General features: G+C 43.5%; 1 protein-coding gene across 1 annotated transcript in view; it reads right to left on the bottom strand.

The window, feature by feature from the left end:
• The window catches only part of Apaf1 (apoptotic peptidase activating factor 1), a 71086-nt gene extending 55890 nt beyond the window's left edge, over positions 1-15196 (bottom strand). Inside the window, exons 1-7 of the mRNA XM_048418247.3 lie at positions 14672-15196; positions 12665-12843; positions 12371-12560; positions 11098-11295; positions 3318-3501; positions 1277-1389; positions 1019-1150 (exon numbers count right to left, since the gene is read on the bottom strand). Of these exons, the coding sequence (XP_048274204.3) occupies positions 1019-1150; positions 1277-1389; positions 3318-3501; positions 11098-11295; positions 12371-12560; positions 12665-12802 (955 nt within the window). The 5' untranslated portion in view covers positions 12803-12843; positions 14672-15196. The remainder of the gene's footprint in view (positions 1-1018; positions 1151-1276; positions 1390-3317; positions 3502-11097; positions 11296-12370; positions 12561-12664; positions 12844-14671) is intronic.
• Between the last annotated feature and the right edge of the window lie 70 nt (positions 15197-15266).

Here is a 15266-nt window from a genome sequence, read left to right as displayed (position 1 = left end):
CCAACTCCTGGCTCACTTTCCTTCAAGGCAGGTCTTCTAAGGAAATCCTTAGAATAATCAGGTCTCGCTGACAGATACTCATTACATCATTTGTTCAGTTCATTTGCATTATCTTTTTCTTCAATCCCTCTGTTACGTGGCTGTCCACATATCAGTCACACCCATACAATGGAGTCCAGAGAAAACTGCAGAGGCTGAACACATGGAAGAGCCCTGAAAGGCGCCACAGTGAAGACAACGCTGGGAGCTCCACCCCTCCTCCCGAAACCCATCAGCACACCTCTCATCTGTCTCTGTATCACCCTCTATGAGGCACTAAATATAAGTCCCTGGTTTCTGTGAGCTGCTCAAACAAGTTAGCCACACTGAAGGACGGGGTGGGAGCTGCTGAGTCAGAAGCATGGGTCCAACAACCTAGAGCCTGTTAACTGGTATCTGAAGTTGGAAGTGGAGAGCGGCAGCCATAGGAATTGAGCCTTCCACCTGTATGACGGACACTTTTTCCATGGAAGCCATTTAAGAATTTAATAAAAAGACAAGTGGTGTCCGAGTAATCTGTGCTGTCAAAGTTCAGTAAGAGAAACCAAGCCTTAGACTGCGGTTTTTGTTTCCCTCTGTATCTCGGAACAAGTAAAAAGTTTTACCTCACAAATAAAAACCTCAAGTTGGAGGATAACAGCACTTACTTGCCACACCGAAACACTAATCTTACAAAATTCCAAACAAAATAATTTTTAAATAGTGTTCATAATATTTTTTTACAGACAGTAAAAATCTTAACTTCATTTCATCTTTCTCATGAGCATACTCTTTAACACATGGTAGGTACAAGTAACTTTATTATATAGAATAAATGCCAAGTATGTTCTCTTAAGGTTTGAGAGGTACCTAAAATATCAAATGCCATGAAACAGATGTGGGTGCTCATTTGCTAAATTAGCATATTCACCAGCTTGCTTTATAAAGAGAGCATCAGGATTTGCACAGCCTCCCCTCACACACACGCCAGGAGCCGTACCTTTGCACTCTTTTATAATACTGTGCGCCTCCACTGGCAGATCTTCCTTCTTCATGCTAACGAAAAGCGACAAGATTTCGAGTCCCTTCTCTTTCCCCAGACCACTGTCCACAGAGACAACGTGCTTGGGACCTGCAGCAAAGTTGTAGCACAATGGAAGCAATGCGTTACGTCACAGAGGGACATGCATTGGATGAAATAATGCCTTTTGATGCAGTAACTTTACTATAGCACTCACAAGGAAATGAAAAGCCTTACCCATGACGGAGTCTGTAACACTCTTATCTCTGGTTGTAAGAAGAATATGACACTGGTTGTCGAAAGCTTTTAACACCCAAGGATCCCAAACATCATCCAAGATCAGCAGACACCTAAGTTTAAAAAGTGAAATGAAATCACGTCGGGCAGTGGTGTGCACACCTTTAATCTCAGCATTCGGAAGGCAGAGGTGGGTGGATCTCTGAATTCAAGGTTAGCCTGGTCTACAGAGCAAGTTCCAGGACAGCCAGGGCTACAGAAAAAGCCTGCCTCAAAAAATAAAACAAAACAAACAAATCACTAATGACTCTTATTTTATACCCTCTTTAAAAAGAAATTCTAAGACAAGGGTAAGATGGCAGACTAGAAGTTTTTTCCATTGTGTCTCCATGAACAAGAAGAGTCAGGATAGCAAAGGAGAAACTATAGTTCCAGGAGAAAAAGAAAGGAAAAGAAACTGTGTTGGTTTGAATAAAAATGCCCCCCGTAAGGCTCCATTTGCTAGGATGCTTAGTCCCCAGTTGATGAACTGTTTAGAAGGATTAGAAGACGTGGCCTTGTTGGAGGAGGTGTGTCACTAGGAGTGGACTTTGAGGTTTCAAAAGCCCAAGACAGGGCAAGTTCCTTGCTCTTGACTATTGCCTGTGGATCAGGATGTAAAGCTCTCAGCTACTCCTCCAGCACCATGCCTGTCTGCTTCCGACTATGATGATACCAGACTAACCCTCTGAAACTGGAAGTCAGCCTCCAATTAAAGGCTTCCTTTCGGTAAGTGCTGTGTTGGCTATGATGTCATGATGTCTCTCCACAGCAATAGAATGTAAGTAAGACAGAAGTCAAGGTTGGCAAGAGTACAACATAAGTCAATAAAAGTATGTATGTACATGCATGCACAAAATAAATTTAACTAAAAGAAAAAAGGCTCTGCAGTTAAAAGAACTAGCCACTCTTATGGAGGAGTCAAGTTTGGCTCCCAGAACTCATTGGGCGGCTAACAACAGTCTGCAATTCCAGTTCCAGGGGACCCAACACCCTCTTCTAATGAGGGAGAGAGAGAAAGGGTGTGGATTTGTAAGTCCCCGTGTGCCTCTGTTTCCTGTTTGTGACTCACCAGGTGAGTTCCTGTTTCTGATGCCTTTACTCTGCCATCATGAACTCTAACTTTCTGAAACTGTAAGCCCAAAAGAACCTCTTCCTTCTAGAAATAGCCTTGGTCACGGTGTTTTTTTGCAGTAACAGAAAGGTCACTAAGACAAGAGGCTTGTGGGACTGTTCCACTAACTGAGTTGCAGCAGAACGGATATGATTTTTGGGATCTGCTAGTCTAGCCAAACAGACCACAAGCTGCAGGTTCTGTGAGAGACCCAGTATCCTGGAGCTACAGAGGAAAACACCCATCATTGCTTTTGACCTCCTCAGGTACACACACGGGCACATGTGCATACACATACATACCCCACACACACTTTTCAGGCCAGTGGGATGACTCAGACTTGAGTTCAATTCCCATAATCCAGGATAGAAATTAAGAACGAACTCCTGAAAGCTGTCATCTAATTACACACACACACACACACACACAGACACACACACAGACACACACACACACATAGTGAATTTTAAAATAAAATAAATCCTTTCAGTTGGGTATATGACACAGTGGTAAAACACTGCCTAACAAGAATGAAGAATTAGGTTCAATCCCCACCCACACAAAAACAAGAAACCTTTCCTTCTTAGTTGTTTTGGTTTTCTTTATCTTGTTCTACATTTATCCAGTAGAAACAATTTATCCAAACCAAGAAGTTTGTGGTTTCTAGAAAAGACTACTCACCAACTACCAATTGCATTTCTCAAAACCCTACAGTGGCATGTAGGAGGCAATAAGATGCAAAAATGAGCAGTTTAGACCAAGTGGTAGCTACTTTCCTTTTTAAATTAGGAAAGAGAACAGCAGGAAAACAATGCCTCTTGAAAAAGGGCATGGTGCTCTCAGGAGGTCAGCAAGTCCCATACACTGACCACATTTGACCATCTGTACCTGGGGTGCTTGCGCAGCATCAGAACACGGAGACGATCTTTAGCCTCCTCGATGTTCAGTGGAAGTCTCTGAGAAAAACTCTCCTCTTGATCAAGGCGTGTGCAAAGATTCTGCAGCTTCATCAGAAGTCCAGATTTGTCTTGTTTTCCAACTGAAACCCAATGTACACCCCCCGGGAAACAACCTAACAAGGAGAAAAGGATAAATGTGTAAGGGTAAGGCCCTCTGAACTGCCTTACTGTTATGTATCTTCACGCTAATCGTCAATCTCATATCTTTACCTTCTCTGGAGTCAAGCTACAAATTCTGATAGAAGTTTATTGCTGAACTACAAACAAAATCGAAGAAAAACTGAAGATTCTAAGTTAGGAATGTATCAGAGGCTTTCAGGGAAGTATTTTTGCTTTACCAAGCCAACTTCCATAATCTTTGGTCCCAGCAATCCTTGTCTGTGTCTCAGTGTCAGTGCCCTTGACACATGGGGCTGAGTTATTCTTTGTTGTGAATGACTTTCCCATAAATCCCCACTAGAATGACTGACAACCTCCTGATCCCTACTCTGGGATGCTAGGAGTCTCCCTATCAGTACTGGCACCAAAAACATCCTGTAAGTGCTGTGAAACACCCTGTAAGGTGAGGAAATCATCCAGTTAAGAACGAATGACACCAAGGCTAACGAGATGGCTTAGTGGGTAAGAGCTCCGGCTGCTCTTCCAGAGGATCCACTTACGGCTCCCAGTACCCCATGGTGGCTTAGAACCTTCCTTAACTCCCCTTACAGAGGATCCGACTCGTCTCTTTTGGCCTCTGAGGGGCAGACATGTGGTGCACTCACACACGTATGCAAAACACACACATAAATACAAATAAGTATTATTTTTAAAGGGAACAAACATCTATGAACACACGACACACTCAGTAGGATCCTCTAAGAGTTCTTGAGGGCGGCTCCTCCGCTCACTAGCTGTGACTTCCAGCACATCCCTTCCGGTTATTCCCATTCCTTACACTGAGATAGGACGGCTGTACTTCCTGCAGAACTGCTAAGAGAATATCAACACATAAACGTGATAGGCATGGTGGCACATACTGTTATTCCCAGCACTCAGGAGGCAGAGACAGAAAGATCTATGTGAGTTCAAGATCAGCCTGGTCTACACAGTTGAGTTCCAGGCTAGCCCCATCTGAGAATACACAGTGAAGTTCATCGTTCTGAGCTGGCACGCTGGTGCAGCAGGTACACACAACTGCCACACAGGCCCGACAACCTGAGCTTGATCCCTGGAAGCCAGAGAACAGTGGGAGGAGAGGGTGGACTCCGTAGCACTGTCTTCCGGCCTTCATATGTGAACTGTGGCATGTGCTCACCCACAAGCACACATGCACGCACAGGGACAGAAAGTCATACATACACTAATAATTTTATTTTTTTTAAAAATTGTCGGGCATAGTGGGACATGCCTTTAATTCCAACACTCAGGAGGCAGAGGCAGATGATCTCTGAGTTTGAGGCCAGCCAGGTCTACAGAGTGAGTTCCAGGACAGCCAGGGCTACACAGAGAAACCCTGTCTTAAAAAAACAAAAAAGAGGGGCCTGGAGATATGGCTCAAAGGTTATGAGCAGTGACTGTTCTTCCAGACGTCATGAGTTTAATTCCCAGCAATCACATGGTGGCTCACAACTATCTGTGATAAGATCTGGTGCCCTCTTTGGCCTCCGGGGATACATACAGGCAGAATACTGTATACATAATTAATAAATAAATCTTTAAAAAGAAAAAACCAATAATAATAACAACAATAATATTTTTTTAAAAGAAGCTCGTTATTTGTGTGCTAACTAAAAGAGATAGGTTAAGAAGAGACAAGGCTGGAAAGCCTGGTTTGATTAGTGTGTTCCTTAGAAAGCAGACAAGAAACCCTATCACTTTTCGGCAGAAAGTTCCCGACGTTCTCGGCTATGATGAAACAGTAGGCCCTATAGCTGTGCTCTATGTATGTGTATTTGGAAACACACTGCAGATATTCTCCCCAGGCTGTTAACCGAAATTTAGAACTTGGAAGACCGGCAAATGAAGAGAGCTTCCATGGAGGCTCGCCGAGCACCGCACCCGCTGAGCTAGTGCAGCCATCTTGGCGGGTGTCTCTGAGACAGCATCTCAGTGTGTAGAGGCCATCAGCCTCAACCACCCAACTCTCCTGCCCCAGACTCCTGAATACACCTCCACCCTTAGCTTGCTTTTACTTCTTTTTAAATTAAAAAAAAATTCTACTTTCATAAGACTTAAACAAAATTCTAATCCTAAAAGAATGTGATTTCCACTTTATTTTTTAAAGATTATCCCAGAATTTTAAAAAAAGTAAACTATCTCCATTGGGCTACCTGATAAACGCCTGTACATTTAAGTCCATCTTCCTAGGCTAACGTCTTCTTATCCTGAATGTAAAACTACCTGATAAACTCCTCCACATTTAAGGCATTTTCCTAGGTTAAAGCCTTCCTATCCTAAATTTAAAACTACATTGGAGCATTATAAGCATATTCAAGAAAAAACAATATAAACACTACTTATTTCAAAAAGAAAGGTAGACAAAAATATTAAGCGATCAACTAATCTACAAATCTACAGTACAGCATTTAGCTAAACAATGAACTGCTATTTCTACATTTTAGATGAATCTCAACATCTTAACTCTGGGCACAAGAGGGAGCAATTTAGCCTTGAAAGAAGTTTGTACTTCTAATTCATACAGAGAGATTTATTCAAAGAAAAACTGTCTTTATTCAGAGGGGGGAAAAGGTCCCGTTCTGTTTTCACATGAGGTTTTTCCTGGGAGCAAATAATAATCTAACAGCATCAAGGAAATCCTGGAATGGACAGAAACAAACAAGTAGGCAGCCTATAGAAAAAGTTCCCATGCTTTCAAGACACGGCATTGGGCTGGCAAGACAGCTCAGTGAGTAAAAACCATCCTGACAACGTCAGTTCAACCCCTGAAATCCACACGGTAGACAGAGGAGTGATGACCACAGCACACATACATCTGCACACACACACACACACACACACACACACACACACAGAGTACTGTAATTGGTTTAAAGATATGTTGACAGTTCCTATATGTGTGCATGTATGAGTGTGTGTGCGTGCATGTTTGTGTATGAAACAGTCATATTTTAAAAGAAAACTGGTTTATTTAAAAATGCATAGACAGGCAGTGAAAATCCCATCAGTCAGATCTCACCAAAGTACAGGAGAAATAGAAATTAAGTTCCCGGGGGCTGGAGAGATGGTTCAGTGGTTAAGAGAACTGGCTGCTCTTCCAGAGGTCCTGAGTTCAATTCCCAGCAACCACATGGTGGCTCACAACCACCTGTAATGAGATCTGGTGCCCTCTTCTGGCGTGGGGCCATACACGGAGGCAGAATGTTGTATACAGAATAAATATATAAATAAATCTTAAGAAAAATAGCCAACTTAAAAAAAAAAAGAAATAAACTTTAAAAAAAAAAAAAGAAATTAAGTTCCCATGTATGAAAGACTGTATCTGGAATTTTCCCAGAGTAAAGTAGTTAGGGACTGGGGAGATGGCTCTGTTTGCCAAGTGCTTATGCAAGCACCGAACAAGGGGACCTAAATGTAATCGCTAGCACCAACACAAACAGCCAGATGTGGGAGGGCTGAACAGGGCATGCTCAAAGTCTGTGAAGAAAGGCAAATCTCTGAGTGGCTGGCCAGCTAGCCTAGCTCAGTCACTAAGCACTAGGTTCAGTGAGACACCTGTCTTCAATATAGAGAACAATTGAGGAAGATACCGTATGTTGACCTCTGGCCTCCACAAGCACATGTACACACACACACACACACACACACACAGAATGGTTAAATTACACAATGTTTCCTGAGCCATTAACTCTCTAAGTTATGATTCACTTTTAGTCTCTAAAATTAAAAGTTCATCATAATATAAAGCAACTTAAATGAGATATATTTTACATTTATATATACACACATATATAATATATATTTTTTAAAAGTTCATCATGAAACTGAAATGAAACATTTCTTTATCCTAAAGGAACTGAAGCCCATTTTAAAAGTCCTGAAATATCTTTAGTGAACAATTTTACAGTAGTTTGTTTAGGGTTTTGTTTCATTTTGTTTTAGACAGATTCTCACGGTACAAGGAACTCACTATGTAGATCAGGCTGGCCTTGATCGCAGAGATCTGTGGACCTCTACCTCTCATGCGCTGGAATTAATGGCATGCATCATCACTTCCAGATAGCCGAAGAGGTTTTAAAAACTATTCTGAGGTTCTGGAGACTTTCAAAGAGCTAATAAGTCTCAAGAAACTTCTCTTATAACAGGAAAACACACACACGCACACACACGCACACACACACACACACACACTAAGAGCTAAGGACTGGGCATCCTGTCAGAACTGCCATCAACAGTGCTAAGAAAGGCTAAGAAGTTGGAAACTAAATCCTCGCACACAAAGATGTGCCCTAGACTCTATCTTTCCGATCTCCACAGGTCTATTAAACTGTCTGATTACTGACTAAGACTTGTAATTTAACATGCTCACTAGAAGTCAGAAACTTATCTGAATTCCCTATAAGTGATAACAAATAGGACTCACTGAAAAATGAAGGTGCTAGGGAGACACGCAGGCAATTACAGCCAAAGCTGAGTCTGGATCCCCAGCATCTACATAATGAAAAGAGAGAACCAACTCTCATTAACTGTCCACTGTCCTTCACACAAGTGCATGAACACACACACAAGTGTGCACACATAATCAATAAATATTCTTAGGAATCATGAAAGAATGGAGGAAGCCGGGGGCTGGAGAGATGGCTCAGTGGTTAAGAGCATTGCCTGCTCTTCCAAAGGTCCTGAGTTCAATTCCCGGCAACAACATGGTGGCTCACAACCATCTGTAATGAGGTCTGGTGCCCTCTTCTGGCCTGCAGACATACACACAGACAGAATATTGTATACATAACAAACGAACAAATAAATAAATAGGAATGGAGGAAGCCAAACACTGGGGTAGTTGTATATTTATTCCTGATGAATATCATGAGAACCCTGCCAGCAAATCTGAAACCCTCTGCTGCCCAGCGAGCCTTCTACCTCTCCACTAACCACTCGATGCCCTTCTGACTTCCCTTCCCTACTCTTCTATCTCTAGTCTGCCTAGCAAACTTTATTCCTTCTCTAAAATTCAACTAAATGCCATTTCATTCAGGAAACCCAGCCTACCCCGCTTCCTCTAGAAAGTGAGCGTTCCTTCCTTTTAACTTTGTACCCTGTATTAGGTTTTTTTTTTTTTTTTTTTTTTTTTTGAGACAAGGTTTCTCTGTAGCTTTGGTGCCTGTCCTGGAACTAGCTCTTGTAGACCAGGCTGGCCTCAAACTCAGAGAACCACCTGCCTCTGCCTCCCAAGTGCTTGGGATTAAAGGCAGGAGCCACTACCGCCCGGTCAATACCCTGTATCAGTGAGGGCTCTCTAGAGGAACAGAACTAATAGAATTAATATATATGTTTATACATATCATATGCACATATATAGCTGGGTGTATATATATATATATATATATATATAGTTACCTAGAGGAGGAGAAGAAGGAGGAGGAGAAGGAAGAGGAGGAGGAAGAGGAAGAAGAGGAAGAAGAGGAAGAAGAAGAAGAAGAAGAAGAAGAAGAAGAAGAAGAAGAAGAAGAAGAAGAAGAAGAAGAAGAAGAAAATGATGATGATGATGATATTGGTCATTTTCTTAATTAGTGACAGATGGGAGAGGGCCCAGTCCATGAAGGGTGGTGTCATCCCTGCAGGTGTTCTGGGTTCTCTAAGAAGGCAGGCTGAGGAAGTCATGATGAGCAAGCCAATAAGCAGCTAAGCAGCAACCCCCCCTCCATGGCCTCTGCATCAGCTCCTGCCTCCAGGTTCCTGCCCTGTTTGAGTTCCTGTCCTGCCTTCCTTCAGTGATGAACAGTAAGTGTACATAAACCAAATAACTCTTTCTTCCCCATTTGCTTTTGGTCATGGTGTTTCATCACAGCAATAGAAACCCTAACTAGGAAAATGCATGGAAAGAAAAAGGAAAAAGAAATAATTACAGAAATGGAAGAACTGAGCCGGTCAGTGGTGGCGCACGCCTCTAGTCCCAGCACTCGGGAGGCAGAGACAAGCAGATCTCTGTGAGTCTGAGGCCAGTCTGGTCTAGAATAGCTAGTTCCAGGACAGGCTCCAGCTACAGAGAAACCCTGTATCGGAAAAAATAAAAAAGAAATGGAAGAACTGGTGAGAGAGATCAGAGGGAAAGGGGTTTGCTGCCAAGCCTGAGAGCTTGAGTTTGATCCTGGGAACCCACCCATACGGTAGGAGGAGAGAACCAATTCCCATGTAGTATCCTCAGGCTTCCAAACTCAAGCTGTGGTACACACCCGTATGTTTTCACACACACAAATAAATAACACGATTTTATGTTTTTAAATAAGTAGATGGAAGTAACTGTTAAATTAATACCAGCTACCAAATCCATGGGAAGCCAATGACCAGGATGGTCACTGGTAGAAATGAGTTTCTGAGACACTCTTCCCCTACAGCACTGCATGCCAGAACAAAAAGTGTTAACTGTATTCCTGCCTGTAAGGACAACCTTTAGACCCTTTCTCAAGCCTACAACCCCCAAGCCACTGCAAAGCTAGATAGCTAGCTTCTCTCGAGGGGCACCTTTGGGAGACAAGCAAGCAGCACTGTGACAGACGGGTCAGAAAACAATCTTAGTTCATATGCCCTGGTAGGCCGAATCATGGTCTCTGAAAGATGGCCACAAAATGGTAAATATTTTACTGTAATGAATGGTAAAAAAAGGACTTCATAAGTTCGATAATTAAAGATTTGGGGTGAGAGTCTCCTGGATTATACAGTAAACCCAGTGTGATCACAGGACCCTCATAAAGAGGGGAGCAAGAAAGTCAGAAACCAATGTGTCCGGAGGTGGTGGCACATGATTAGGAGAGAGGTAGGTGGATCTCAGAGTTCAAGGCCAGCCTGATGTAAAAAAATAAGTTCCAGGACAGCTAGGGCACTATAGAGAGACTTTGTCCCAAAAACAAACAAACAAACAAAAAACCTGGGCTATAATGGTGCCGGCCTTTAATCCCAGCATGTAAGAGGCAGAGACAGGTGGATTTCTTTGAGTTCAAAGCCAGCCTGGTTTACAGAGTGAGCTCTAGGACAGCCAGGGCTACACAGAGAAACCCTGTCTGGAAAGAAAAAAGAAGAAATAAACGTGAGGATAAGGGACAAGGGCTGTAACTCTGGTAGAACATCTGCCTAGTGTGTGAGGGGCCCTGGGTGTGATCCCCAGCACCTATGATGACTCACCCTCAAAAACACCCAGAAAAGGAAACGGAGGACAGAAGCAAATCACTATGAGAGTCAGGCAAAAAGAGGAAGATTTGATGTTATGCACTGCTGGGTTTGAAGGTGAAGCTACGAGGTAAGGATATAGAGACTCCCTCTTGGAGGTAAACAAATCAAGGACAGAAATTGGCCCAAATGTTTCCAGATGAACTCAGTCTTAACACTTTGATTCCAACCTTGAGACAGGAAATGTATGTTATTTAAAGTCACTAAATTTGTGGTCATTTATTACCATCAGCAGCAGGAATGCCTAAGAGCCACAGTAACTAAAGAATTTCAGCGTCCAAATAAAATAAAATCTTGAAAAGCAGTGTTGCAGTGATGAAACTTACCTTCTAAGAGGGAGTGATCTCGAACTGCTTCGGCAGCTAACACAGACTTCCCACAGCCCGCCATTCCATATATGGTGACCCACCCTGGCTCGCCATTCAGCTTCCAGAGCTTCTGCTGAATTGCCTTCACCAGCTTCTTTCTAGTCACGAAAACCACCGGCCTCTGTGGTACTCCACCTTCACACAGCACGGTCCTCACTGAAAGCCGAAACAAGTACGGATGAACAAAACTTCAAAACTTGTGAGTAATCCTCCTGGAAAACCAGGGTAAGTGAGGCTGATGTTTAGCCTCAAAATTTCCAAGACGAATATCAAAATTTTATTAAAAAAAAAAAAATTAGGTATGAATTTCACCCTTCCAATGTCTCATAACACAAAGAACAGGAGTAAGCATATATTCTTCAAGATCACGACACATAGTGGAAGTCTCCATCTATCCCTGCCTTACACAAGATTACTCCCTAACCCTCCAGCCCCTCTTATCTGTGTCGAACAAAGGGAAGGACCAAGGATATAGTCCAGCGGCAGAGTTTGCAAGGTCAGGGTTGTGGGTTTGATCCCAAGTGCCACAATAAAGAAAACAGGGGAAGGATGAGGGCAACAAAATGGGTCAACAGGCAAAGGCACTCGCTGCCAAGTCTAGGAACTGAGTTCAACTCCCGCAAGTTGTCCTCTGACTTCCTCTTGGGCTCCATGGCTCAGACCACAACTAAATGGAAAACACACAAATAAAAACCTTGTTAACACTGAAAAGAATGTAAAGGGAACAATGGTTATGGAATTCCTTTCAAAAAACATAGGTTTCTGGGCTGGAGAGATGGCTCAGTGGTTAAGAGCACTGGCTGCTCTTCCAGAGGTCCTGAGTTCAATTCCCAGCAACCACATGGTGGCTCACAACCAACTGTAATGAGACCTGGTGCCCTCCTCTGGCATGTGGGCATACATGGAGGCAGAATGTTGTATATATAATACATAAATAAATCTAAAAAATCAAATGTAAGTGAAATATTAAAAAAAAGAAAAGAAAAGAATTGCGGCCCTGCAAACGCTCTTATTAGCTCTAGAATTTAGAGCGCATATGCCATCCCTCAGCAGTAAGCAGTTCACTGCACGAGAAAAACACGTATCAACATGGACACAAACAATTCCGATTTGAACTGAAACTATTTCTTGCGCCTACTTCCTTCCAGGAACGGAAATACACTCTCCAGCAGTTCAACTGCAATAAAACCTGCAAAGACGGCGCCGTGACATGAGCTATCAGGATACACACCAAATGACGTTAGCCCGCCGTCTGTGTCTTTGCCACTGGAAGAAGAGACGCGAGGAAGGCCACTGTGAAGAAGGGCGGCAAGGTCTTTATATCCCTCATGCAGGAGAGCGTTGTAGAATGAAATGTAGGCACAATTGTCTTTATTAAGTATCATCGTGATTAGAGCAGCGGCCCGTTGGTACTGAGTGGTCTGGAGAAAATGAGATAGCGTAAGGATGCAGCCGTGGATACACTGGATTTTTTTCAACAAATCGCTATCAAAAATCCTCGGAGAAAGCTCTCAGAGGGCTTTACCTGGCTCCTCACTTTTTCCTCCTCGACTACCGTTAAAACGTTGTCACTGATCATGTGATCCATGATGTAGGATGTTTTGATGTCCCTTTCCAGAGCCTCTCTGTGTTGAAGCAGACAATTCCGGGCCTTTGCATCCATTGTCCCTCGGTCTGTGTTCTCACTTCACTGCTAAGCATGAGCTACAAACAAAGTATCAACACACTTGTTACGGCAAAAAACATGACGTGTAATTAAGAAATGCAAAGAAAACAAGATTTTTTTTCGGGGGGAGAGGGTATGAGACAGGGTTTCTCTGTGTAACCTTTGCTTGTCCTGAAACTAGCTCTGTAGATTAGGTTGGCCTCGAACTCAGAGACCTCAGAGATCCATCTGCCTCTGCTTCTCAAGGGCTAGGATTTGCGGCATTTGCCACCTCTGCCTGACTTCTTATTTCTTAATTATGTTTCTATTTAAAATGGAACATTTCTATAGCCATTTAAAATTACATAGCACTTATCTCTATGCATTATATGTACTGACAAGGAAAGATGTTTCGGGCACTGCTGACTTAAAAAAGAGAAATAAACCCCCAAATAGCACAAAATGTGTTCTAGCTCATAAATCTATAAGAGGATGTTTAAATGCTGTTCATCAATGTTTGGGAGGCTGAGTAGCAAGATTTTGGCTTTTTTTTTTTAATTTTATAGTCATTCTTTTCTATAGACATTGCCACTTTTTACAGTAAAAATTCTTCTTTTCCTTAAGTTGAGGTTCTGTAAGAGTTACCATATCTAAGGTTTTAAAACTTGTTTCCTTTATCCAACTTACAACCAAGTGGCATTGCTGATCTGAGTTCTCAAAGGAGTTGTCAGCCCCAGATCTTCACTGGAAAGCACATACTCACAGAACCACAGGAAATACCCTCTGACGTCATTGCGTGAACTAGGTTAACAAAGGATCATATTCTTTACAGAAGGATATTTTCATTTCCTAACAAGTTCCCTAAAATATAATGGAAATTATTCCACGGGTATAAAGCCCTTTCTGACTGTTTGCAAGTTCTAAAACATTAACAGAACTCCATCCTATGTATTAAAGTGTGAACGTCTTAAATAGGCTTAATCATTCCTTCAATACATGGTGTGTGTGTGTGTGTGTGTGTGTGTGTGTGTGTGTGTGTGTGTGTGTATTGCTAGGGATTGAACCAAACCGCCTTAATTTGCAGGGTGGGCAAACAATCTACCACCAGTACTACATAATTTCAGCCCTCTTTCATCACATCCTGATACTCATATCCCTGAAGGAATTTACAGTCTAGTAGAACAAAAAGAGAAGCAATCAGAATGTGACTATCCTAATACAAAACCAAAGATGGGCACGAAGTCATTCAGAGAGCTCGGAAGAGGGGTATCATTCAACTTCAAAAATAAAAAAAAATTAAAAAAAACTTTTTTTTTTGGAAAGTCACCAAATGTAGCACTTGCAAAAAAGTAAAAATTTAAAAATGCATCTGTTTGTGCTTGCCAAGGTCCGCAAAATGCCCCGGAGGGGAATGAAGTTAACTGGAGAAAAGAAATCAGAAGCAAGACTACCATTTTCAAAGCTAACAGTTTTAGTCTCGATTGACAGTTGTGAAATTCATCCAGACAAAGGATATTAGGTTATGTCTAACAATTAAGCAAAACCACACTTTTGTAACTAATTTCCAATGTTCTCTAGCCTTATTAAACTTACTAAACACTTTTTTCAAACTTTACACAAACTGAAATGCTATGGGCAAACTCCCGGTGCCACACCTCTGGAGGCCACATCAAAAGAGAAAGTCAAAACTGTTCGGAGTCTGTCTGTCCAGGAAAACAGCGACAGTGGTCTACTTCCTCCTTAGATAGTTTCTCTTCCTGGTGCGGGAGCAGAATGATCAAATATCCCGCGTTCCCTTATCTTCAGTTCCCGGGTTCTACAACAAAACTCACCAAGAACCTGTCTGGAAGGGGTGGGGAGAGAGAGCAAGGGGGGAGGTAAACTTACCTAAAACTTTGCACCGGGGGTCGTGCTGGGAAGAGGAGCCCCGGGAGGGTCCGAAGCTGATGCTCGATCGCCTTAGTGCACCCGGTGCTCTCAGCCGCTCTTCCAGCGACCCTGCGCCCCGGGCAGGTCCCGATACCTAGGTGCCTCACCTGGGCATCGGCCGCTCGGGGCGCAGGGGGATGCCCGGGACTTGCGAGCGACGGCGAGGGTCGGTCACCTCGGCGGGCTGACCCCACCGTTTGCCTCGGACCGCACCCGAGAGACCTCGCTCGACCCAAACACAAAAGCACTGCCTCTCCGGCCGCCGCTTCTCCCCTCAGGCGGGAGCTGCCCGGGCGGGAAGCGCACGCTGCTCGGAAGGCTGCCGCGACGGTCTCCGATCGTTTCCGATCGTCTCCGATCGCCGATCGCACGCACCTCCCGCCGCCGACCCCCGTCTCCTACCCCTCGGAGCGCGGAGAGAGCTGACTCGCCCACTCCCAGCCTCCGGGTATCCGCCTCAGGCCCGCGGAGCGCTCAAACACCGCTGGGCCCCGCCCAGCCCAGCCCGGACGGCGCGCGCCCGCGCACGCAAATCCGCCGCCAGAAGGCCGAC

Source organism: Myodes glareolus, chromosome 26, assembly GCF_982192425.1.
Source record: "Myodes glareolus chromosome 26, mMyoGla1.1, whole genome shotgun sequence".
In the NCBI taxonomy this organism is placed as follows: Eukaryota; Metazoa; Chordata; class Mammalia; order Rodentia; family Cricetidae; genus Myodes; species Myodes glareolus.
Note: the sequence above shows the minus strand (reverse complement) of the source record. Positions and strands in the feature narration are given on the sequence as shown.